The sequence below is a fragment of the Pogonomyrmex barbatus genome, unplaced genomic scaffold, assembly GCF_055798465.1.
Source record: "Pogonomyrmex barbatus isolate J1 unplaced genomic scaffold, ASM5579846v1 scaffold19, whole genome shotgun sequence".
Lineage (NCBI taxonomy): Eukaryota > Metazoa > Arthropoda > Insecta > Hymenoptera > Formicidae > Pogonomyrmex > Pogonomyrmex barbatus.
The window spans coordinates 1,007,323-1,034,067 of NW_028297115.1; the positions used below are offsets into that span (position 1 = coordinate 1,007,323).

Below are 26,745 nucleotides of genomic sequence, written 5' to 3' on the forward strand. Positions count from 1 at the left end.
CGTGCGCGCGCGCGCGCCAAAATAGCGCGCCACCACCGTTTATCCTCTCTATTGTCCTGAATTTTCGAATTTTCTGGAGAGAAAGAAGAAGACTGATTGCCTGAGAGTGTGTCGCACTCTTTCGCCGTGTACGTACAGATCGATCCGACTGCAACTGACGTACACGTTGTCGTGCGTGTTTTGTCGCGCGATCTCTCTCCCGTATGTCAGATACCGAGATACCGGGTAGTGCAAGTTTAAAGTGTGACAGGTAGAAGAAGTCGACGGCCAGCCTTGTTGTCTCACTCGGCATTCTATCGGTTCTCGAAATCGAATTCCTGATGCGCGCGCGCGGGCGCAAGAGGGTTGATCGCGGGTTTCGGGTTTGACAGCCACGTCACGCGTTTCCTTCGTCACTGACCAGGCCCAATGATCCGCTCCACGAGCGTTTCCTGGGGACCAACGAAACGGGAAACGTCGTGGTCGACTCCTCTGCAAATAGGAACCGGCTCGCGTTGACCTGTGGCTTTCAAAACGCAGTCGACAGGTGTGATGTTCTCTGACCCGCCGGCCCAAAGGCCATATCGAGTTTATCGAATAATTGCATTTCCAGGATTATCCCATGGATTATCCTCGAAGACCGTTGCGCATAAGATTCAAGGGGAACTATATATATATATATATATATATGTATAAAATGTCTCTTCCAACTTGGGCATCTAGAATCCTCCTTTCCTTTTGATGATACGAAGAAAAAAGAAGAAAAAGCAGAAAAAAGCAGATTGTACGTTTCGACATATGGTATCACCGGAAATTGCGTTATCGGTCTATCTTATATATGTATACGTACATCTTTTATATGCATGTATATACATGTGTATGTATAGGCCTCTTATAACGGTTCGAATTCGAAGTTTCAAAGTCATTGACATCGTCATCCACGACCGATTGTTGCTGATTTCTGAGTTGGCGCCGCCTAATCACCAATGGATCACTAATTAATTACTTATCTGATTATATATACATGTCGTATTTTTTTTAACGACCAAAGACGATAAAATTTCTGTATAAAGCGATTCAAACGATGAATATGTATTATCGTAGATCGAATATCGGTTAAATACGATCATCATTTGATACCTAGGTAAACGAGTTGAGAAAGGTTCAATGAATATAAATTCAAGAAATAGAAGAATCACACAGCTCTGTGTTATATAAAATATTATTTATTTGATTAAAAAATATGAATTCTTTATCTCGTAAAATATTTTTACATAGAAATAAAGCAAATGTAAATCTATAAAATATACATAAAATGAAATAATATCAAAATATACTTTGATGTGTGGATTTATAAGGCATTATAGATTCTTCTAAAAAAATCTTCACAATCTTATTTCTTTCTAAAACTGAATTTTTCTTCACTGATAGATTTTTTTCTAGCTAAATTGGAAATAACTACATTCATCAATTTTAATCTTACGTTTCTATAAAATTAAATTTTTAATTTAAATTTACAATAAGTCTCAATAGAAGTTGACTGAAAAAAATATGATCATTTGCATCATCAGCTTCCTTGAAGATTAATTTATAAAAAACTTTTTTCTCTTTTAGTCTGTTATAATTTTCAACTTATTGATGCCTTGTTAAAATTGACCCCGAATTGTTCAACGAGTTTGACATTGAAAAGATACTCGGTCTTTTTGAAACATCCTATATATATATATATATATATATATATATATGCCGTCCTTAGTCCTATCGATTATGGGCAACAATGTCGCAACAACGTGATCTCGGCTTCACAAAATCGCTCGGGACGAATTCTTGGTAGCTCGGTATGCAGAACGAACGAACGAACGAACGGCGTTGGAATTCGATAAATGTGAAAGCAGATTCGTTCTTTGTAACTGGATCTCTGTGGCGCGGCATATACTACGTTGCATTGTGCGCCTCGTCTCACTTTTTCTCGCGTATTGAAGGCATACTTGGGGGTCGAAGTACATTTACACGCTGCGTTCCAATTCGATCTCTACGTCGTAGCCTTATCAAGTACTATCGTCGAAGTGCTACCACGAAAAAATGCATTATCTATACGCATTATCTCTTTACACCTTTTTATTGAAGTGAAATTAATAGCTATTATGTCATTAAGCTATTATGTTTATGATGAGGCGAGATTTTTCTGTTACAATTATTATCTACACACACACACACACACACACACACACACACACACACACACACATATATATATATATATATATATATATATATATATAAATAATTGAAAATACACATTTATTTAAGTTTTTACTCGAAAGACCTAATCCTCCCATCTTGAAATAGATTTCTTCTTTAGTATTTACGATACGTTTCTCTCTTCCGAAATATGTAAATGCAGGTCTCTCATTCCAAATGCGGGAAATGTAAGGTGAATGATGGTGAATCGAGCGGATCCTGCTGTCAATCATCTCGCGAATCATTTACGCGCGCGTAAATTCTGACTTCAGATCATCTCTGACAGATTTCCTCGACCGTACGAATTGTCGTTAGTTATTGTCGCCCGAAAATAAAAATCGATCGGCCGGGATTGATAGCCCGGGAGATTCTATACGGTTACGGATCGTCCGCGTGCCACTCGATGTGGCGTGGGCCGGCTTTAGGATGGTGACTTGGTAAGCGGCGAGCAGACAAGCGAGCGAGGGAACAGGCAGGCAGGCAGGCAGGCAGGCAGGCAGGCTTGCCACGAGAGATTGGAATGTCTCCCGTCCTCTCGAATCCGCCCTCCTCTACCCTTCCCGTCGCCACTGCCTCCGCTGTTGGGCCCAGCGGCTCCACGCCGAGGTTGGCGAAGGGGGGTCCGGGAGAGGGCGGGAGGGGGGGGGGGGGAGGCTCTCTCTCTCTCAACGTAGTACGCGGTGTCGTGGCGAGTGGGGAGAAGGGGGGAGGGGGAGAGAGAGAGGGGTCTTAACGCCGCTCTTTCGAGCGTCAATGCATCGCGAAGAAAAGATGCCGGTTCCCCCTGGATCCTCCCTGTCGTTTCGGTCCCCCTCTCAAACATTTCGTCCTTTCTTTCTCCTTCCACCCTTCCCGTTTCTCCCTGGACTACGTCACAGGGTCCTTCCCCTCTTTTTCCTTTTACTCCCGCCCTTTCTTTTATTTTTCCGCCTGTCTCTCTCTCTCTCTCTCTCTCTCTCTCTTTCCCCCGCGGTCTCGCGTAACTCGCACCATGGGACCCTTTTGGCATGGTAGCTACCGGTGTTACGCTCGCGTAGGGCCCCCAGGCGGTCCACGAAGTGACGCCGCGAAGACCCACGAGGATTGCCGAGGGCGTACGACCGCGCCGGAATGAGCTACCGTCCGTCGCCTCTCCAAACTCTCGCCGAGATGATGCTCTCTCTCCCTTCGCACCGCCGAGGATAGCACAGCGATCCGTCATTTCCGCCGTCGAATATTTCGGCATAGACGTTTTAATGATTTCTTTTCCTGCATTGTTTTTTTTTTTTTTTTTCTCTCTCTTGCTTTCCCTTTCGAAGAGACTTTGGAAAATAGACCTTCCAAGTTCGCAGAAATATAAATTCCTTCGATGTGAGGAACAGATGGGAAACGTCGGGAATATTCTCAACCTGAGTTTCACCGTCGAAAAAAAAAAATTAACGCGCCCATTACAAATGTGGACGGACGTCGAAAATGTCATATCTCCTTATCTTGTTTTGCTCCTCGGTTAATTTCGCACGAACCAAGGGAAGATTAATGCCGGTACAATTTCGCCGAGCTGATATATTTGTTGTAGATATCGAAGGAGAGCGTGCGATAATGATCTTTATGCTTTATTTGCGAATAAACGAAATGCAATGTAGGAAAAATAAGTCTTTTTTTGCGTTTTGATTTTCGTGATGAAAAATTGGACTCGGCAAAATCGTATATATATATCGGTGAATTCTTCTTGAAAATCATTCAGGAGTCGGTAGCGCTCCGATAGATGTCGAATAATGCCAAGTCGATCGGTCAAAGTGCGATCGTGTTTTGTCGCACAGACGTTGAAATTCCTCTCGTGTCCTTTCCGCACGATTTCGCAGAAATCTGTTAATGTTATTCCGACGATTTTCCAGGCATTCCAAATACTCTCCCTTTTTCGGATGCATCCGTTCGGTTTCTCTTCCGAGAGATCGCTCGTTTGTGTTTGCGTATGTCTTTTTCTGCGCTCACGCTCGCTCGGCTTCCCGTCCTTTCCACAATTATTTTTGTCTTTCCCAGGAGGTGAGCCGAGGGCATGCCGCAAAATTCCCACGTGCTGCCGGGGCGGAAAGAATTCGACTCGTTCATCGGTATCTACCATCCACAGAGCGCTGTTCTTATCACACTTCCCTCGGCCTTGACTTGTTCGCTTCTACTCCTTTTAGATTACCAAGTTACATACTCGATGGATCCATGGAGATCTGAGCTCGTCCTTATCATTTTTTATTCGAACAAAATTATATAATGGCCTAATTAAAAACGTATATATATATATATATTTTTTTTTTTCTAAAAATTCCCCGTTCTTATAAATATTTTTGTTTTAACACTAATTTATGTAAAAATTAGATAGAGATTCGCGATATCTCTCTTGTCGTTTAACAACGCGATTTAATCATTTGTAAGGCAAGGAAGTTACGTCATTAATTATTATTAATTATATTATTCAATGCGAATATTTTCTTTATAAAGCCGAGGATTATTCGAATGAATTCTATTCTCTTTGCGATTACTTTTGAATTTTTCCTTTCCCTTTTGTTTTTTTTTCCTTTTTGATCTTTTTGAAAATATAATTTCGCCGCGCGAAATTCTCAGATCGTTTTGCCATTTCGAGACATCTGCAAGAGATTCGGACTCGGAATTAACTGCGAGGAGATCGGCCGTTTGTGCTGGCGTGGCTTTTCACATTCCTACGTCTCTCCTTCCTCCCAGGGACAAACAATGTTAACGACCATACGAAGGGATCGGGATTCCATCTCTACCGGGAGATACATAAATAGATCTACGCTTTTACTCGAGGACCAGATATATGCGTACTTGTGTTATTCTTCCTTTTTGTAAGCAACTATTTTTAGAGATCCAACGGAATTTCACGCTCTCTCTCTCTTTCTCCCTTCGATGAACCTTCTCTCTTTTCTCTTTCTCCTTCCGTCCCTCTATCCTCTCTCTCTCTCTCTCTCTCTCTCTCTCTCTCTCTCTCTCTCTCTCTCTCTCTCTGCAGTTTGAATTTTTGGGATGTCGCGAGCGTGGTCTTGTTAGATATGCAAAATGAAGACGAAGATTCCTTGGGCCGAGTCAAGTCATCGGGAAGTTCGCAGTGGCAGCGAGCCTTTGCCAGTTCAGAGTTCGTTTCTACTCGGCTTCCGTATAGAATGCTACTGTAAAATAAGATTTCTGGATCTTACAATTTTCAGATCTTTTATAATTCTATAAATCTCGATGGATCCTTCTACATAAAATAATAATAATAATAATAATAATAATAATAATAATAATAAACGGATTATCCTCCATTATAGTAGCTCTCGCAAGACGATTACGCGATGATAATACATAATTGAATAAATCTCACGCATGGAATTAAATGCCTATTATTCTCTCTGAATAATCTGGACCTGGATACGAGAATTGCTAATATTATTTACATAAATTAATAAACGCTTATTCATTAATTAATAAAAATAATGATGTATTAAAATGGATTAAGGAATTTTCCGCTGGGAGTCAGAGACCTTTATGCTAATTGCAATCTAAATGATGATGGGATAATTTTCCAGTAATGCGTCGTGGCTTTAAGGAGTATCAAACTTTCTCAGCGGTTTAACCTCTGAGGGATTGACCTCTCAGATGTGTCGCGCGCCTGCCGCGTGGGCCATGGAGGCCCGACTAGAGTTCGACGTCCGGCTAGAGAAATTGTATCATTGGCAACACACAAGTTAGGATGGTTATCCTGGCGATGACATTCATTGAGTCGGTTTATGTCTCGGCGTAATTTGTTGCCAACCGACTACATCGGATCAAACGCGCTCTGCTCTTGAAAACCTGTGTATGCTCTGTGTGTGTGTGTGTGTGTGTGTGTGTGTGTGTGTGTGCGCGCGTGCGTGTGTGTGTGTGGTGTGTGTGTGGTGTGTGTGTGTGTGTGTGTGTGTGTGTGTGTGTGTGTGTGTGTGTGTGTGTGTGTGTGTGTGTGTGTGTGTGCGTGCGTGCTTTGACGTGCATACGTGTATACGTGACATCGAAAGAATCAGCATTTCTGCAGGCTGCGCGCGGTATGCTGACGTATTCTGACTATCTAGGCGAGAGGCATTTTCGCGCACAATGCACACGTGGGTAGAGCTGCGGTAAGACGAGCGAAAATTGAGTCACGACCACAGCTGCCGCTATCTTATCGAGAGACAGAGGAATGCAAAAAGCGCGATTATCGAGACGCTATCGCGTCGCGATAACGGGCAGCTCTGTTTCCAAATTCTCTGTATCCGACTACCGTTTTATTCGCGTGCCCGCGAAAATATGCGTTTCGGGGAAAACGTCCCGCCTGACATTTTGCCCGACTTTGATCCCGAGCCGACGGATCTCGGGACGGTCACGTCTTCGAAAGTGTCGATTGACCTCAGTGAGACATCACGCATTGTTCTTCCGCTCGGAGCTATTGTTCTATTATTCCGAAGCTTGAAATCTTTGTATAGTACACAGTTCAGTTCAGCGTTCATTATTTATCGTCGGGTGATCGTATCGATCAGCAATAATAATCGATCGGCAACATGCTTAGACAGAATAACGGAAGTCATCAGAGAATCTCTACAAATATGTTTAATGTATTATTATTTGATCTGCAACCTTTCACTCGTCTAATCGACGATGTATTCGTTAATCAATTAAGTCGATATTTTCTTAATATTTCGAATAGATACTTCGAATTATAGATATTTCGAATTGCAAACGATTAAGGAAACGCATCCACAAATTAGCGTTGGAGAGCCGAATATATAGACAGAACGAATTCTTTGGATCTTTTTTTAAATAAATTTTATTAGAGTCAAAGAAATTTATCTTTTGCAATAGTCCAAATCAATTACTGATTCAACATATTTGTTTGATTTTTCAAATAATAAATTGCTAATTTAAATAAAATTTGTTTAATAAATTGTTTGAAGAAAAATAACGCTTCTTGTTACGTGCATCAATAATATCATTAATAATATTAAGAAAATTTCTTTTTTTGATCGAAACAATATTTAGCCGAACATATATTATTTATTTCAAAGACCAATTTTATTTTCTTTAAATAATAGTATTTTTCTATTAAACAGCAGAGTATACTCGAAACAACAAAATTCTTAATTCAACAAACTGATGTTTAATATAAAATTATGTTGTTTAAATTGAATAAATTCAAATCAAACACATAGAATTGCCAAATCTAAAAAAAAAAAAAACTTTTTTCTCAGTGCAGAAAAATTTGTCCATCTATTTTGAAAATTGTTATTTTGAAAATACCAATAGTTTCGTGCTACATGTGTCGTTTATCGATCTGGTCGTTTATTACAATTCTATTTTTATATCGCTACGTCGTGCGGCTATCATGTTAAAAATTCGCGGTAATAAGAGGGGGGGGGGAGGGGCGGCTACTATGCAAAGATTTCTTCGTATTCGACGTACTCTCGGTCAGAGATAACTCCCGACGATGTTTTGACGTTCCTCCGCGTCCTCCATGATAAGGCAATACGCGAGGGAGGACTCAATATAGCATTCGACAATCACCCCGTTGGAATGCTTAGGATGGAAGAAAGAGAGGCATATCCGATCCCTATTTCTCCGAAAGCACTGTGGAGAGGGTTATACGCATTCCAGACGTGAAAAGGATTCCGGTCTCCCTTGCACGATCACAGACACTTAAATCATGCGCGGTGTGACCAAATGTTATGAAGATCGGTAGTCTATCAGATATATTGTCCGAGTATATTGCGTTTAAATATATTAAGAAAAAAGAAAAGGTGTGTGTGTGTGTGTGTGTGTGTGTGTGTGTGTGTGTGTGTGCGTGTGTGTGTGTGTGTGTGTGTGTGTGTGTGTGTATTATGTATATATTTTATCTTAGGAATAATAATAATGTAAAATTCATTAAATTACAATACGTAAAAGATGATTTATGATAAATTATTTGTTATAATAAATTATGATTAAATAATATCTTATAATAATTATAGATGTCAACATATGATTTTACTTATAATAATAGGACAATAACGTATTAATATTATATTTTATAATGATATATAATGAAGATGAAACGTAACGCGATAAATATACTTGGCATTGTATCTATTGTATTTACATTGACGACCTGAGGATTACATCGTTGTTGTAGAAGACGATCGATCGACTCTCTTAACATGTCGCGCCTTGGCAATCGCGATAAGGCAATCTTCGTGAGTGAGGAGATATATCTTATATTAGAAAATCTTGATAACGTTTGTGGATTGTGAATCACGTCCTTGCCGAGAATGTGTCTTGTATACAGAATAAATTTTTTAGATTTAATAAATTTGTTGAAATCTAAAACAATTTATTCGTTGAGATAGTCCAATCAAATTATTATTTGAACTGAAAAATTGTTTGATTTTTTTCAAATTATAAATATTTTTACGTGGAAGAAAACTTAAAAAAAAATGGTCTTATTTTTAATTTAGTTTCATTATTTCAAAAAAAAAGTACTGAAATTTCTATAAAGACATTTTTATTTTCATCTTAATAATTATATAAAATAATATTTGATTTTATCTCGGAGCCTTTTATTTTAAGGAACTCCATTTGGATGCAACCCCTATTTTGGGATTCGCCCTTACAAAAGACCATTTTACTAGAAATGATTGAAATGAGTCTTGTAATACTGCGCGTTTTGTACTCTATTCGATTTTTATTTACAAAAAATAAAATTCCATCGCGTCTATCTGATGGTGATGCTAGATATTGCTCGCGAGTTAATGTTTTATTTCATTAAACAATATATGTGTAATCAAGTGTAATGAAACAACATTTTTTTATTATTATTATTCCATCGACAAAATTTGTTTTATATTTTTTCTCAAATAATATGATTTGACTTCATTCAAAAATATAAATGTAAATATAAATGTAAATGTTTTATATAACATTATATTTGTTCGAATCAAACAAATAGGAATATAAAATCTTTTTAAAGAAATATTTTCTTTATGTATTTGAGAACATCGATGAAAATCATTCAATGGACAACGTTGAATAATTTTGGTCACAACAATAGTTATAAAAATGAATACAAATTATTGACAATTAATATAATTTATCGACGAGCAATATTTTTATTAGAATATTGATTTACAAAATGATTTATAGAGAAAGGTCCCTTTATAAAACAAATTTATACAAAAATTTATATTAACAATTTTATTTTCTTAATATTAACAATACTTTCTTTGTATTCATATGTTTTGCTCTCATCTGAACATGCACATTTATTTATTTTATTTTGTAACAATCAATCGCGAGCGATAAATTATGCTTGTTAAGCAAATGTCACATCTTATTGTATGACGATTCTAATGTCGGAGGAATAATAATCTGTCAGAAATTATTATACATGGGCTATCGTATCCCATTGTCACGTGCAATCAATGTATCTGTCAGACTATCTGAGTTACATTGAAGTGTTTATGTGACGAATAATGATCAATGTATAATCATATCTAACAATGCAGCAGACAAATCGATAAAGAAGAATCATCGATGAAATATTCTCCTATAAATAAAATATTCATTAGTCCTAAGAATTTTCATATTTAAATTTTTATCAAATGAACAAAATATTTCAAAATCATAAATCATAAAAATCATAAAAATCATATCATATCAATTCAAAATCATAAAAATATTTCGTGTATTATTATTTTATCGTCTATAAGAATGCAAGGCTCTTAATTCACTCAATATTATATAATTATATAATTTACACAAGCGAGACGTTTTTAAATAAAAAAAGCCGCGAGAATTATTTAAGGCGGGAGGGATATTTTATTCGCTTGATAAAAATTTAAATATGCGCATCGAGGAAAAGCAATGAAAATTCTTGGAACTGATGAATAATTTATTTATAGGGGAATATTTTATAGGGGGGGGTGATTCTTCTTTATCGTTGTAGAAAAATGCGCACGAGTCGGAAGGAAAGGAAAAATCCGATGAAGAAGATCCGCGAATTCGAATTCTCGCTCTTGGTTATCACCGTGCACATTTCATACATGGTTTTCCACGAACGCGATCCTTCGGGAGTTACCCGGCCCTTTTGCCGCTCGCATCGTAGAAAACGCTCCTTTCCCCATTTTTCTCCTCGACGATGGCCGCGACGTAACGACTTATCGGTAGGTACACTCCGATAATAGCATCGCATTCCATTCATATCAGCATCTCTCGGCGGTCGGCCTGCCACCGCGAACCGCCTCTCGCTCACGTACGCACGCGCGTGTGTGCGTGCGTGCGTGTGTGCGTGCGTGCGTGCGTATCTCGTGGAATCGTCAGAGTCGTGCATTCACGAGACGCCGGATAAGAAAATTGAAATTCGTGCTCCTCGCAACGGATTCTATGCGTTTTGGGCTGCTCGCGAACAAGTATCGAGCGTTCTATTAAGGAATTCTATTAAGGAATTTCAATAAAATTTAGGAATTTTAATTAATTTAATTAATTTAATAAAATTTAGGAATTTTAATTAATTTAAGGAATTTTAAATCTCAGCGAGCGACTACTTGTAAATTTGTAGGCATCTTCAATCGCGACTTTTTGCCTCTCGCACCTACCCAATACGACTGCGACGATTGTTTATGATTTATGGCACACGATTACGATAAATCGGGGGATAGCAGTGGTACTTTACTTTCATACAACTTTTCTTCTTATCACTCTACTCGCAACGCGGAATACTCTCATAAATATAATTAATTGTGTGATAGACTATTTATATGTACAATCGAACATTTGTCGATTGAGTTCGCAATTAAAAGCGAGATAATCGAGGGACGGGTGGTAGGGGATAAGACAATAGATCGAATGAGAATTTAACAAGACGACATGTGACACGTGATTAATTAATTATCTTATATATTAGAAAATGCGTCCACACAGCGTCCACTTTTAATAAATGAATTTTTTTTACCCGTTTTTCCTGAGCAGAATAGGTGGGTGAACGAAAAGAAAAAGTTTGACACTCCGAAGCCTTGTGGCTTCGTACAGAATTCCGGATAGTTAAAGAACAATTTATATAAAAGAGAAAGGGAGTGGGAAAAGGAAATAGGAAGGGAGAAAGATTTGTTTGCGGATTGATATTTTATAATATTCTAATTGCCGCGTAATCCCGCTCCGAAACGAGCATGATTCATGCAAGATGCGAGAGCATTTTGTAGCGAGCGAGAGGTGCGAGAGTGTGGCTGCTTCGCACACGTTTACGTATGTTAAAGCAGATACAAGTCACACAAATGTATGTATGTGTGACGCGCGGGGCATATGTGTGCCAATAAACGCAAAATGCACCGAGAACTTTCCCCGGCAGGAATTCGTTAAATCTTGCTGTATCTGGCCGATAAGGTAACGACTGCTACCGCGAATATATATACCGGGTGTCCCGGCGTTACATCACGTCCGATATAATCATTTGTGCGTATATACAAAATTTCTAAATTTTAATCGACCGCGAAGATCAGGATACTTCCAAACTGAAGGTGAAGAAGATAAAATTTTTTATCTTCTTCATCAGTTTCATTTTTGAACCTGTTTTCTTGATTTGTGCTCGATCAAGTGTACTCGATACGAGAATAAATGATAGACGATGGATTTTTTGGGGATTCTCAAAATCTCTGATCAGACAACCGACGAGTCGTCGATCGAAAGTTATTGTTCGTCAATCAGTATTAGTTATAGTTGCCAGTTTGGAAAATCTAGAAAAGTTGCAAAAGTCAAGGAAAAAAATATAAAGAAATTTAGAACTTTTCTCACAATTCCCTTAGGTGTTCTTGTTCTAAAAAAAATGTTATAATTTCTTTAGAATTTTTTTTTTAATCTCTCTTTTCTTATCGTAATTGCATTCTTTTTACTCATTCATTTTTTGTTGACTCGAAATTTGCATTCAGGATTATATTACATTTCTAAAGTTGTATCGTGTCTAGTATGAGTAATTTTTTTTTTATATCCCCTGCTTTCAAATGTAAAAATTTAATATTATCGGTCATCGAAAATTTTCCACTCTGTGTGTGTGTGTGTGTGTGTGTGTGTGTGTGTGTGTGTGTGTGCGCGCGCGCGTGTGTAAAAGTCGTGAAAAAATCGGGGAATTTCATTTTCTGTGGCGTTCTCTAGGTAAACGCGATTGGGGATCGGGGGCAGGAGGAGGGTGGCGCGTTGTCATCGAATTAATTGCCTGATGCGACGTATACGCGAAAGGCGCGATTGGGTTGTTTTGCGCCACGAGGAAGACACAGGCAACGCGCTGGAATGCGGCACGACGCAGACGCTATCGCGCGCCTCGCTACGTCGTATCAGCCGTTATCTTCACCGGAGGCAGGTGCGAAAATAAATTCTGCGACGCATTAATTCGGCTAGTCCCTGTCCCGTTTAGTTCCTCGCTCGCCGTGTATCGCCTCGATTAAGCTCTACCGTCGCGAACTACCTATTTCTTTTCGCAGGCTATTTTAGATCTCGCGCTATCAACAGTTTACATTATCATTTTGCTGTATTTATATCATTGGTCCTCGAATGAATGAATCTTTATATAAAATTCCAATTTTCTTCTCCCGATTTTTCATAATCGAAGAATTGTTAATCTTTTCATTACGAGCGAAGGCAGCGGAGGGAGAGACAGAAGGGCCTCCCCCCTTCCCCTCGAGCTTCGTATATTCTTAGCACGTTATCTTTCGATTTGAGGTATTTTTTTTTTTTTTTTAATTTAAAAATATCTCGAATTTAGAGATATTATGCGATATAAGATTAAGAGTGTACATCTCGTTTGATCTGGGAGATAAACGAAATAGAATTGGGAAGGCGCGCGATCTCTCTCTCTCTCTCTCTCTCTCTCTCTCTCTCTCTCTCTCTCTCTCTCGCCGCGTTCTTTTCGCGTCGCAACGCGACGGTCGCGCACGCTCGTGTAACATTTGCGGAATGCGCGATACACTTTCACTCGGTATAAGCATTAATACAAAAGTAAGGTGCTTTCGGTGCACGGATTTACCGCGGCGAATCGTGCGCCCCGTGTTGATTCGACGCGTGGACCGAACGGGCGGGCATCGTGGCGACTTCTGTGAGCAAGAACGCGGACTGCTGCGTGTGCCATTGCCGTCGCACAGCCGGGCTGCTCGTCAGTCCGCGCAAGTGAATCAAACCGATCCTACGAGCTGCATAAAACCCAGCGCCAACCTTTTGCGATCGGAATCGCGCGAAGGACGCGTACGGAACGTGCCGTAACTTGTAAACGATGAAAGGACGACTCCTCGTATACGATAATAATTAAAAAAAAAAAAAAACTTTAACGAGTCTAAATTTTCTTCTTCTCAATGACTAATAAGCCTGACAATTAATTAAGAAAGGGGGGAAAAAGGAAAAGATTTGGAAGAAGGAAAGGGAAACATTTTTTTTTTCATAAATTTAGCTTTTCTTTCTTTTAATTTTTCTCCCCCGTTTGTTGGGATTAATGCCGCAGGAGGATTCATTCCGCGATTTAACGATTTAGAAAAGGGAGAAATTGGCGGTGAGGGGAGGAATTTTTGGAAAGGTGCCGGAGCGGTGCAGGTCGCGTGTATATCCAGTCCTTGTATTAGCCGTGGATCCTCTCCTCTTCTTTCTCTCTCTCCTCTCCTTTTCTCGCCCCTTTTACTCCCTCCCTCTTACTCTTTTTCTCTCGCGGGAGCCACGTGCGCCTTGAGGAACTCTTCTTTTATATCCCGCGTCCTTTGTTCGGCAGCAGCTGTCCGGCCAAAGAAATTCCTTTCTCGACCGTCAGCCCGATTACTCTCGATCCCTCCGTTCCCCCTCTCTCGCACCTTACCTCCCTTCCTCCCGCCATCGAAACGTAAATCTGAATCAGATATCACTGATCTCGCGCGTTTCATCCGACGCTTGCAAAAATTCATGCGCGTTCATAAACGTGCATTTGCGAAATACTTTAATACATAAAAATGCAGCGTATCCTATTACGAGCAAAAAATAAGCCGAACGACGGGCTCATCGAGGAATTTGAAGTTTAAATTTCTATAACTAAACGTTTTTTTTCTATAATTATAAAATTTATTTAAAATAGAAGCTATTTTTCTTAATTAAGCTTCATAATTTCAAATTTGACTGAAATATTTAAAATATTTTAAAGGAATAATCTCTCGAGAAGCCTTACAGGTGCACATAGTTCATACAAAGTATGTTTATAGTTGAGGAATCTTAACTAATAAGTATTTTTTCGATTACTTTTTATCTTACTTGTTACGCTTTATTTGTTCGAGAACAAAGTGTAACATGAGTCATAATCTCAGAATTGTACTTTGGAAAGACATCGAGGTGCAAAAGATAGCAATTGCATTTTACAAGATGTTCTGCATCTTGATGGAGTAGTGTCATCATAAAGTCTTGTTGTATTAATAATCTGTAATCCATAGGAATACGATCATCTCAGCAAGATTTGTGAAGAAAGCTTTAGAAAGAAATTCAAGTTTTTTTCGAATTAACTCCGAAATGCGCTCTGCCTTTTACTTCTTATGGAACAAAAATTTTAAAATCCGTTCAGAGAAAAAAGATTTCGCATTTCATAAGAGTAAGATATGATGAAGAGACGTCCCGAGACAACATGTTGGAGATTGGGAGCACAAAGTTGCATCCGCTTTTATGCACATCCGATTTTCCTACCCCCTCGTGGTCTCGAAATGAATCAGGTTGTTTAGAGGGACCCTTGTGAGGCCCTTCGAGCCAAACACGAGACCCACTTCATACGGAATTCGGTAGCCACAGGGCGATCACGTGAGCGCCCGGTAGCGCTCGGGCCCCCAACGCGTTCTCGTTTCTCTCTGCTCCTTCCTCTCCGCTCTCCTACCTAAACCTAATCATTTTAATCTCGAGAGCACGTTCCTCTTTCTTTCTTCCTTTTCGTCATGGCGGCCATCGTCGGGTCCTCATCAGCCTTGGGAGGTAGCGGCGGGTCTCGGCCGAATTCTACGAAAGTCATGTCCGGTAGAAACTTGAGCGACGTTGTCTACGGCTGCGCGTCACGGAATTCATAAACCGCCGCGCTATTAACTTACCAACAATCGAGGCTTTTTAATTTTACTTCTTTCCTATCGTCCGAAAATATTTTATTGGCATGTCTTATATGTCTGGACATGTGTCTGGAAATGTTTCTTGATGAACATCTTGATGCATGCTCTCTGATTATAAGAGCATAAGCAATCTACGCATGATTTCTGATTTATAGTTTTCATAAAAAAATATATACATACAAATATACATAAAAACACACACACACACACACACACACACACAAAAAATTTATTGCTTGCGTAATTTAGAATCGAGTTATTTCGTTCGGACGCTAAGGTTAATAAAGCAAGTGAGTATCAAATTAATCTGATAGTACACAATAAAGCTCTCTCTTGAAAAGAGTCCTTTAAATGTTAACAATTACGGATCTTATATCGGACAGGCTTAAATGAAGCAAAACGACTCGCGTCACGTCGAGAGTCCTTCCTCTTTCTCCCCGTTTCTCTCTCGCTCGTTCGCTCGTGCATTCACGAGAAAATCTTACGAATGCGCCCAATTACAAAACACCGCGGGCATTCCTGAATAAGCCTATACGCTAAGGCCGTAATAGTGGCCTGGCACTGGCCTCGTACGTATCCTCGGTCCCGCTCCATTCCCCCTCCTTCTCTCTCTCTCCCTCTCCCTCTCTCTCTCTCTCTCTCTCTCTCTCTCTCTCTCTTTCTCTCCGTGTTACCTCGCTTCCTCTCTCCTTTATTTGTACTCCCTCTCCGCGCGCGAGTCCGCGTGGTTGGCGCACTATAAAAGGGGGCCCCGCGGACCGGGCCCGACCCAGGTCCCGCTGCCTCCGCTCCGCGCCGCACCGCGCCGCGCTGCGCCGCGCGCTCAGATAAATATGCGGGAGGGGTCGGAATTCCTCACTCGGCTGCATTCCGATCCCTCCTCCTCCTCCGCCGTCTCCACTGCCGCCACCATCACCATCCGCGCTCGCTCGCGCGAGCGGGCCTCCTTCCTTGCCATTACTTGCAACGTGAACTTCTCGGCCGCGGCCTCTCTTTCTCTCTTTCCTCATTCTTTCCCTCCTCTCTCTCTCTCTCTCTCTCTCTCTCTCTCTCTTTCTCGATCTTTTCTCTATCTCAAGTTCTTCTAGCCCGCTCGCGCGGAAATCATCTCCCTACAGCTGTGTTAAACTCCCGCGGCATTCTTCGTTGATACACGTTGAATGATATAGGTCATAAAGAATTAAGAAACGCGTGCAGCCTCTTTTGCTTTGTGTGGCTCGAGAACGCGACGTCTTTTTTTTATCATTCTGTGCGGGGTTAGGAGATGACTCCTTCCTCTTTCTCTCTCATCTACTCCCTCCGCTTTCTAAGGACACTTAGGCGCTTCTCATTTCTCCCATCTCTTCTTGTGTTTTCGTCTCTCTTCGTTTCTTCCAATTCTTTCTCGTTCTATCTTATTTGTATTTGAGCAACGCACAAGCACAACACTTTCATCCATCCTCCCTTCCCCCCCCCCCTCTCCCGCTCCCTTTCCCCTTTCATTTCTTCTCTGCTGCACTTACTTATTCGTAGCCTCTCTCATTGCTCTATTCCCCCTCGCATCCTCGTTCATCTCTCGGACGTCTCCTCGCCGTCTTCTCTCTTATTTCGCTTCGTTCTTCCTACGGCGCAGTTTCCAGTTCTCTCCGTCTCACTCGATCCATTCCCTCATTCGTAACTCTTCTGTTTACTCTTTTGCTCCCTCCCTCGCTTCTTGTCGTCTCGCGGGAACGCATTCCCGCTGACCTCCCCATACATTTTCTTCCTAGCGCGGCTCTTGTCTTCCGCTTCGCTACGCGGACATCCTTTCATCGCGCGGAAAGATCCCGCGCGCGGCGGTGGTTGGGCCCGAGATGGGGCCCGGAGATAGCACACGTGCGTACACGCGTGCGCGCATGCGTATGGCGGTACGGGTATATTACATGCCGTGCCGCGGCAATCGCGAGGATTACCGCGAGAATTATTTATAGCGTAGGTAGCGAGACCCACCTTCGAATATACGTCTCGCCGTACCCCCCCGGTCTGACCCCCCGGTCGACCGAGGGAGGTCGATCACGCCGAACTATCTCAACATTTTGACCGCCGCAATCTCGGCGATCGTGTACAAATTGCACCTGCCTTTTCTCGGAAACCCTCCCGAGCTCGGGGATGTTAATTGCTTCTCGCTCAGCCCGCTTTTATCCTGAATTTACCTGTATATAATGACGGCGAATTAACGGAGAACAAGGAGAACCTGGCTTACGTACGTTAATTAATAATGTTTCCTAACGAGAAGTTTCCCCGATGACACGCGAGAACGTTACGATCGACGATTTTGCAATACGGGGCAAGAAAGTATTGAGCCTGCATCATCACTTTTACTACGAGTGCGCGTAGAATGCGTGGAAAATGACCGATCAATTGATATACTCGGAATCAGTAATTCGTTCCTCTTTTGTAATCTCTCTCGACTCTTCTATTATCCTTCCCGTTTAAGATAAGGATCCTTTCATTAGTGAGGCGGTAAAACAAGTCGCTCCAACTGAAATAAAAAAAAAAAAAAAAAAGAAGAAGAAAGGACTTCAGTAGATTAAAAAAAAAAAAAAACAATATTATCATCTCGGTGTAGACTTAGCTTAATCTCATTTGACATTTAATTTTTTTCACGTATATTCACAATAAAGACCGGAATTGGACAATGATGATTAAATGCGAGACGGATTTTTGGATAATATCTCTTTTGCGAGTCTCGGGAGAATTGTGATTTTTTTTTTTTTAAAGAGATACATATTATTGTATTATGGGGGGGGGGATATAAAACTTTTGCGATCAGTTTACGTTAACAATTTTTATCGAAATTATTTAAAATTCTCTTTTTAGAATGATTCGATCGAGGCGGCTGGAATTTTGAACGAGAGCAAACGACGTTCATGGTTTCTCGTAGTATTTCTAAGGTGGAGAACGCGAGATGCTCGCGAGAACGAGGAGCAACGAAAGAGCGAGAACGAGAGAGAGAGAGAGAGAGGGGGGGGGGAAGATGAAAAAAGAAGAGAGAGAGAAGGCAGGCCGATGGAATGGAATTCAGCAATCAGTTAGGCATTCGGCTCCTAGGATAGTGAGCTCCAGGCGGTATAAATCGCGGCCGTTTGCGCAGGAATATATCCGAGAGACGCCTTCCGCCTCCTCTTCGTCCTATCGTGTCCCCTCTCTTTCCCTTCGTCCGAGACGATATGCGGTTCGTCTTCCTCCTCGTATGATCCTGCCGTACCTTCCTTCTCTCGTATCCTTCGAGATGACCTTTTGTTTTTTGTTGCGCTAGGAACGGTATTAGGCATTCTTGCTTGGAATGCGGCTGTCGCTGAAGAGAGACCTCTCTCGTTCCTTCGTTCCTTTCGACTCCTTTCAGTCGAGAGATATGTCCTAGACCAAGAAACAGGGATACGAAGTTTTAGTATTTCAGCTAAATTTAATTTTATAAATAAATAAATAAATTTGAAAGATTTTGTTTTGTGTGTGTGTGTGTGTGTGTGTGTGTGTGTGTGTGTGTGTGTGTGTGTTTGTGTGTAATGTAGCATTTTAATTAAAATTGATATTATATGTTATGCATTGATATTATAGGATTATTTTATATATATATATATTTATATATATAAATTTAAGGAACTTGGATAATGATTGCACAAGATATACATGTTTAATCTGTAATATAAATTTCAAAGTTTTGAGTTATAGAGTTGATAAATTAATGAGATAGAGGGAAAAGGATGTTACGTACATAAAAACACATACATACGTACATACATAAAGAAAAAAAGAAACATAATATTTCCTAGTTCGAAAAAAGTGTACTTTTTATATTCTTTTAAAAAGAGGAGAAAGTCCGTCAAATAAAAAAAGAATGCGCCAATTTGATGTTGTCAGACTGACGGCGAGTAGGAAGAGAAGGAAGAGGACGAAGATGAGGGCAGATGGGAAAGATAGGTTGATTAAAAAATAGATAATATGTCACAAGGCGATTTTATAAAATTCACAGATGTATTTTTTATTTTCTTTTATTGTGATATCTTCAAAAGCTAAATGAAAAAGAAATGAAGCTGGAATACATGATTGATGTATAGAGAACTAAAAGAAGTGGAAGTCGACACCGAAAGGAAGTGGCAATCGGGAACCAAAAGTGGTCCCAAGATTTTTTATCGGAAGTCAAGATCATTTCGCTGTTTTATGAAAAAGAAGACGAAGATCCATCGATCGAAAAAAGAATACGCCAGTGGCTGCGGCGGACCATGGCGATGGCGACAGTGGTGAAATAGGAAGAAATGGTAAAAGAGAAAGGAGGATTGGGAGGATAGGAATAGGCGGGTGGAAAAATAAGGCCTCTTTCCATAGAGCGGACGAACCGGCCTGTACTTGATACCATCTGCGTGCTCTCTCGACAATAATAGTATAGTATGAACCGAGAAATATGCGCGCGAGGCGCCGTGGGTTCTTTCCGACGTTTTGAGGGCGAAGAGGAAGAGTGGCGTGGAAGGGAAGGGGAGAAAAAGATCGTGAGGGCTTCGTGAAGAGTATGCGAGTATGGTTGGGAGAGGGAGAGGGAGCGGAAAGAACCCATGTCCTCTTCCCCGATGTGTACACTGTAGCCCCATGAGTGAGGTGATTCCTCCGATTGGCGGAGAAATGGTGAGGTGGCGCGCAACAAGCGAGGGCCCCGCTACCCTGCCGGCTGGGCCCGCTCTTAGATGATCATCCGGAGACACGGCTGATGGGGCCAGTAGGGGCCCCAGAAATTCCAACAAGGACGGGGCATAATGCGCGACTCAAGGTCGGTTCTACTACCGACGGCAGAGCCCCAACGGATGCGACCACGTTCAAGCAGGGTCGTACCGTGACCTCGCCGGATCTCTTCCCCGCTCCTTCTCTTTCCTTGCCCTTCCATCGGCGTCCCTTCATGCCTCATCTTGCCTCTCTTTCTTTCTCCCATCCGTTCGTCCTCGTCCTCCCCTGATTCCTCAGTAATCCTGACTACCCCTCGTTCAACTCTCTTTCTTTCTCTCTCCTTCTCCTCTCTGTCTCTCTCTCTCTCTCTCTCTCTCTCTCTCTCTCTCTCTCCCTCTCCCTCTACTCTTGCTTCCATCCTCATAGCTTGCGTGCACGCTGTCCCCACTAGTGACAAGATCGTGCATTCGCCTCAGGCGCCCTGCACTTCTGGATTGCATTGCACGCAGCGACATTCCGCGAGTCTGAAAAAATAGATGCCCTTAGGAGGCAGAATGACGATGATAAACATGAATTTCGATATTTCGAAATTATTTACAAAATAAAAAGAAAGTTATTGGATGTTCCGATGAAAGATTTTATTACCTATGAAATGTTAGAAAACATTTGCAAAATATTATAGTTTTTTTTTTATCATCGACTGTATCATAGTTTTTTTTCTTTCTCTACAACTTTTGCAACTTTTTAACATGGATATATAAAACATTTTACAATGTACAATGTAACATTTTAAGATGTTTTAGTATAAGTTAGATTTTTATAATACATAATATATATTTCCACAGCATAAAAAACAAAATGTTTTACAATTTTTGTTACATAAAAAATCTTTGAAGGGAAAACGAATCTTTAAGTAATTGGTTATTACGGTTGAAGAATAATAATTTTAGATAATTTTTTCTAGGAGCGAATCGCATACTGTAGATTAACTGACTTTATTTTCAACACAAATACGAGATATCTTACACTATTTAAATTTTAAGTTAATTCTTTTTAAATCAGAACTTAGAATTTGAACCGAAATCTTGGTTGCGACAATCCTGTCGGGTCTGGCGAGGCCCGCCTTTTTATGCCAGATAAGAAAGAAGAGGCTTGAGGCCGCCGAGAAGCGAGAGAGATGCCATGAAAAATATACGATGGAGGAAGCGACTGAAATGAGAGGAGAAGATGAAGATGGAGAAGAAGAAGAAGAAGTAGAAGAAGAAGAAGAGAAGGAGGAAGAGGGAGTACAGGATGGAGCCAGTTTGTGCTCCATCCTGTTGAAGAGAGGAAGGAATCTGTGTGCGCGAGGTGTGCGACAGTGGGGGTAAAAAGGGGTATCGGAGGAGGGATAGGAGAGATATCGAAGAGAGGTGGTAGTCAGGACTGGCCGGACGATGCAAGAAGCGAAGAAAGAGAAGGCAAAAAGAGGAAAAAAGGTGGGATCCCTTAAAAATTGAGACCCACGGAGGTGGGGATCGGAATTTCGGGCCCCGTACACCGGCCAGTCTCGAAGAGGCTTTCGCGAAGATGAGGCGAGGAGAAAAGAGGAGATAGGAGAGCGTACGAGAGCGCAGGAGGGCACGAGACGAGGGATCGAGAGGAGGAAGTGAAGAAGCGGAGAAAAGGAGAGGAGGAGAGGAAAGAAAAGAAGAGAGAGAGAGAGAAAGAGAAATCGGTGGAAGAGGAATAGGAAGAAGACAGGAAGAAGAGGAAAAAGCGGAGGTGGTGAAGAAGGAGGAGGAGGAAGAAAAGGAAGAAAGGTATCACGTAGCCACAGAGAGTGTGCACAGTCCATCGTGTACTCGGCATGGACCGTCAGTACACCCTCTGCGTACTCGTACCAGCATACCAGTACCGTAACTACGTGGACAATTACCATCATCATCAGCAACAACAACAGCAGCAGCAGCAGCAGCAGGCGCAGGAACAGGAGCAGGAGCAGCATCGCAGGAATTTGCAACCTCCGACATATCTTCAATATCAGCAGCAACGCTTAACGCAGCAACTGCAGCGACAGCAGCAGCAGCAACAAGAACAGATCTATGAAAACGTAGTGTCGCAGTATCGTATGAGGATGTGCTATCACAATGATTACGAGAACGATGAGCAGATACAGAGATTCTACTGGGAGCAATGCTACAAACGCACCGATGCCGACGCTACGGGATATTACTATTGCGAATATGTAAGGACCCCTGACTTGCGGCTACCCATAAGCATAAGAAATATATATTATTGGAAGTTACATATTACACTCGTTATCTTCCTCGCGCATCTTCTCCTTCCCAGGAGAATGAAAGTGTGAAATACAAATTGTGTCTTTCAGTGCTTCTCTTCGCAACGTGAAATTATATTTGTCTTTTAGAAGGTGTTTCGTAAAATTCCCATTACCGAGGAAGCGTTAAAGTTGTATTTCTACATGCGAACCGTGATTGCAGTCCGTCTGTTGCAGCGAATACGAGCAGCCAGGATCTCTTTTAAAGTGAAATCGATGTATACCGTGATGCATTTCTTCGCACGAGAGCTTGTGTGGTTCTTCTGAATTGTTGGAAATATAGTGATATCGCACATGGAATAATCGTAAAATAGACAAGGAATATTTAATTACGCTTTTGATATCAAAGCATTTTATTGAACACAGCATATATATTGGCACATAATATTACATTACGTTCGTATGATTAAAATAAATATTACTGATACAAATTATTCTAATTATTCGTGAAAATATTATACAGAGGCAAAGACTTCTTTCTTCAATAATTATATAAAAAGGCCTAGAAAGGCCTTTTCTTATTTTGAAGAAATATATTCGTTTCCTTGAATTTTGCGGAGAATCTTGTGTAATCTTCATCTCGCATCTTCTTCGCACATACTTCTTCGTATATCTTCCTTTATATACATAAGTTTAACATCTGACATTCTAGCGCGCGCAATTTGCACGTGATCGCTAAATAAATAATTGAAAATTAGACAACTCGGCAACGATGCTATTTACGGAAGCGCAATCATCTGAATTCTTGAAATTTAAATAATCGCCGTTTAAAAGTTGTACAACTATGACGAATTATTCCAGCGTATTCATCATCTTCCTAACGCTCTTTAATTAACCTGTCTCACAAGTCACGAGAAATGACGCTTACACGGTTCGATGAAAAAAACGAGTGTTATATAATATGGATATGAGAATATTAATCGGTGACATTTTTAAAAAGATTATCAAATTCTTGTGTTGTAGGCGAAAAAGGAGATCTATGACGTAAAACATCAAAGGCTCTGCCTGGCTCAAGATGAATACAATCATCTCAATAACGCCTTGACTACCCTTGGTGCCTCTCGTACGAGTTGTGAGTGTTGTTTAACAGAAAGTAAATCTTGATTATATATAATTTCGATTTGTTATAATAAAAATAGATTTTAATTGTTTTTTTTTTTCTTTTAATTCGTTAGTAACCTGAATACACTGTATGCGTTATTTATAAAAGTTTTGTCGATCATGTTATAAAAATACGTTCCGTCGTTGAAACAAGTTTGCAGAATATAGCTGTAAATTAAGGAATCCTGTCTTTAAATTTTGAATTTTATACCCAGTTAAATGTCCAATTTACATAAATTGTAACGCGAGTGTATAGGCAAAACGAGTTCTCTGTCGTTGTTGGAAAATATTAACGGGCATTTGTGGCTCACAGTGTGTTCCAGCTCGAGTTCCTTGAGTACTAAATACGACCCTGACCTGCTTAAATCCGATGTGGCACTCGCAAGGAGCCGAGTTTCTCGATTAAAACGAGAACTCGAGCAGATACGAGCGGAGATGAATTGCACGCAACGAGGAGTGGATACTCTCGCCAGGTATTATATACATGCGAATTAGCGATGACCAGTTTTTTAACTTCAGCTAAACTCTATTCGAATAGATATTATTTTTGTCTATATTTGAAATTTAATTTAAAAATTGCAATCTTTAAAATAAAAATTATTTGTATGCATTTTACTAATTGTAAAATGATCTTACGCAAAATTTTGACTTATTTTAATAATATCGTTTAATACAACACGTTCAAGAAATCTAAATTTTATCGTAGATTGTAAATTTTTTTTTTTTTATTATAACTATCGTTATTTTAATTATTTATAGTATTTACAAATCTATGTATATATATTCATATAATCTATTCTTTTCGCAGCGTGGAACAAAAATTGAACAGCCATCATGGTGGTTGCTACAATATCATGGAGGCGCAGGCGATAATGACGGAGCTTCGCAACATCCAGAAGTCCTTGAGCTCGGGCGAGAAGGAGAAGGCCGAGTTGATGCAATCGCTCGCGCAGTTGAAGGATGAATTGACAAGGCTGCAACTGTGCGAGGGCAGTCCGGAAGCTAGCACGCTCAGCTTGCCGCAAGAGAAACTTAGTACGGCTTCCCAGACGGATCTCTCAGGCGAGCTGGTGCCAATCGGCACCCGATTGGCCGAGATGGCACGTATGAGGCTGCAATACGATGAAGCGAGGAAACAGATCCAGCATATTCAACAGCAATTGGCGGATCTTGAGGAGAAGGTGACGCCTGGTCAGACCGAGAGCGATAAGGACAAGCTGTTGTTGTTCCAGGAAAAGGAACAGCTGCTGAGGGAATTACGTAGTATCACACCGCGCACGAGAACGCAGCAAGACATGAAGAAGATCCAGTTGGAGATCCGTAGACTTGAACAGGATCTTAATACCGCGTTTGAACTGTCGAACAAGACTATCACCGATCGCGTGCGGCTACACGAAGAGAAGCAGCTGTTGCTGCAGCAACTCAGAACCGCACTGCGCTCGATGGCGATGTTGGAGGGTCAGTTGAAGACGTTGAGCGCCAGTACGTTGTCCGTGAGCAGCAGTTCCAGCCTCGGTAGTCTCAGTACGACCAGCAGCAAGGGTTCTCTCAGTTCTGGACTTAGTTTCACGGATATTTATGGCGGTCCTCAGTGTCTGGGTACGGCCAGTTCGCAACAGGAACGACCGGTCGACATGGTCGATCTTCACAGACGTGTCGAAAGACTCTTGCGCGGTTCCGAGCAGAATAATCTCGTTGGTACACCCTCGCCTGGCAGATCGCAGCCCAGTCTCTCCCCAAGATCGAGCCTGTCAAGCGTCAGCCCGCCGGTATCACCGTTGTACGAAAACGCGCCGATGGGTCCGCCACCCGCTTATGAGCAAGTGGAACTCCAGAGAAGGCAGTATCAGAGAGCAGCTCCCGCAACGGTAGTGACGGCGACGGCGGTGACGCCGACGGCAATGGCATCAGCGATCAGCGGTGCCATCGGATCGCATTTGGACGGGAATCAATTGGAGGATCGTCTGTCGGAATTTAGACTTAGTCAGCAGCAAGGAGTAGTGTCGCCGCAGCAGGAGCAGCAGTCGTGCTCCGTCAATTCGCAGGAACGTCTAAAGCTCGTAGGCGGTCCTCATCCACCGGTTGAGCTGCAGTCGAGTAACATGTCCCAAGGTAGCGGCCTGGGTAGGCCCGGTGCGGGTAACGTGCAGCTGCAGCTGCAACAGGCACCGTCACTGTCCCTACCGCAAGAGCCGCCTCCTTTGTCGCCGATCAGCGAGACACCACCGCCTACCGGAATCAGATCAAGGGCCAGCAGCTCCGGTACTAATACCAGATCTGTTTCTGCCGCGGTCTCTGACGAGAGCGTCGCGGGTGATTCAGGTGTCTTCGAGGCATGCAATCGGAAAAGATTGTCTGGCCCCATCACCGACGTGGATCCGCTGGCTTCTGGCGAGATGAGCTTGGAAACGGCACAAGTGCAGATCAAACTGAGGTACGCTTATCTTATTAATCGTTCATATCATAATGTTGGATGTTGAGCAAATCAAAACATCACGCATCAAAGTGTCACTTTTTATGAAAGATTATGGATTATTTTACTGCTCCTTGTGCTCCTGCTTCTCTTTATTCAGATCTCGAAAACGAACATCTGAATTAAAATTTATAAGGTATTTGGCATTTATCAGGTATTCGGTGAGCGACGGACTACTTCACGTTGGCATCGAACGTGCAAGAAATCTGGCCGCACTTTTCATACCCAGCAACGCGCAAGTGTGAGTACCTACCAAGACTTTTCTAATTACTTTCAAACAATATGCTCCAAGCGATATTTCATCATACTACTAGTCAGTACTATTCCGATTCGTTGCATCGTTTATATCTCGCAACTTTCGTTCCTGGTGAAACATAAGACAAATATTTATATTCGCGATTAGTTAACATCGCGAGGTAAATTCAAATGTGTACACGTTCGCCGCTGATAGCTAGAACTATTCACGAACGATATCTCGTTTTTAAAAATAACTTCGCCGATTAAATAACTCCGTTGCGCAACGTTAAATCAACCTGCTGGCGAGTTACGCGAACGCACTCGACTTTTGTCTATTCGCCATTCGCAATCGGCGGATCTTAATGACTCGAGCTAGCTGCCCGATCGATCACTCGGGCCCCCCCCCCCCCCCACCGACGTGTCTGAAATTGGAATGTAATTATGAAATCCTTGTCGCGCACTCGCGCCTGGATCATTGACCAGCCGAGCGCCGCGCGCGTCGCGTTCACCTTCGTTACGTAAGACGCCGGCTATTATCAGCGATACCGCGCGTCTCGCAATTAGCTTTACGGCCACTCAGGAATTTATTCCCGTGGCTATTGTGCGCCCGACCGCCGGCCATAAATTCGCGAAAC

The 26,745-nt window shown here is 41.6% G+C and overlaps 1 protein-coding gene across 2 annotated transcripts in view; it reads left to right on the forward strand.

Annotated features, from left to right (window-relative positions):
• Window positions 1-26,745, forward strand: part of kibra (WW and C2 domain containing protein kibra) — a 66,394-nt gene that overhangs the window by 33,238 nt on the left and 6,411 nt on the right. The window contains exons 1-5 of one of the 2 annotated variants that reach the window (XM_089075454.1): window positions 20,740-22,209; window positions 23,263-23,371; window positions 23,714-23,873; window positions 24,209-25,834; window positions 26,028-26,114. In XM_089075454.1, the coding sequence (XP_088931580.1) occupies window positions 21,832-22,209; window positions 23,263-23,371; window positions 23,714-23,873; window positions 24,209-25,834; window positions 26,028-26,114 (2,360 nt within the window). In that variant the 5' untranslated portion in view covers window positions 20,740-21,831. Of the gene's footprint in view, window positions 1-20,739; window positions 22,210-23,262; window positions 23,372-23,713; window positions 23,874-24,208; window positions 25,835-26,027; window positions 26,115-26,745 lie in introns of those variants that run through there. The other variant, XM_089075455.1, reaches the window with a different exon arrangement.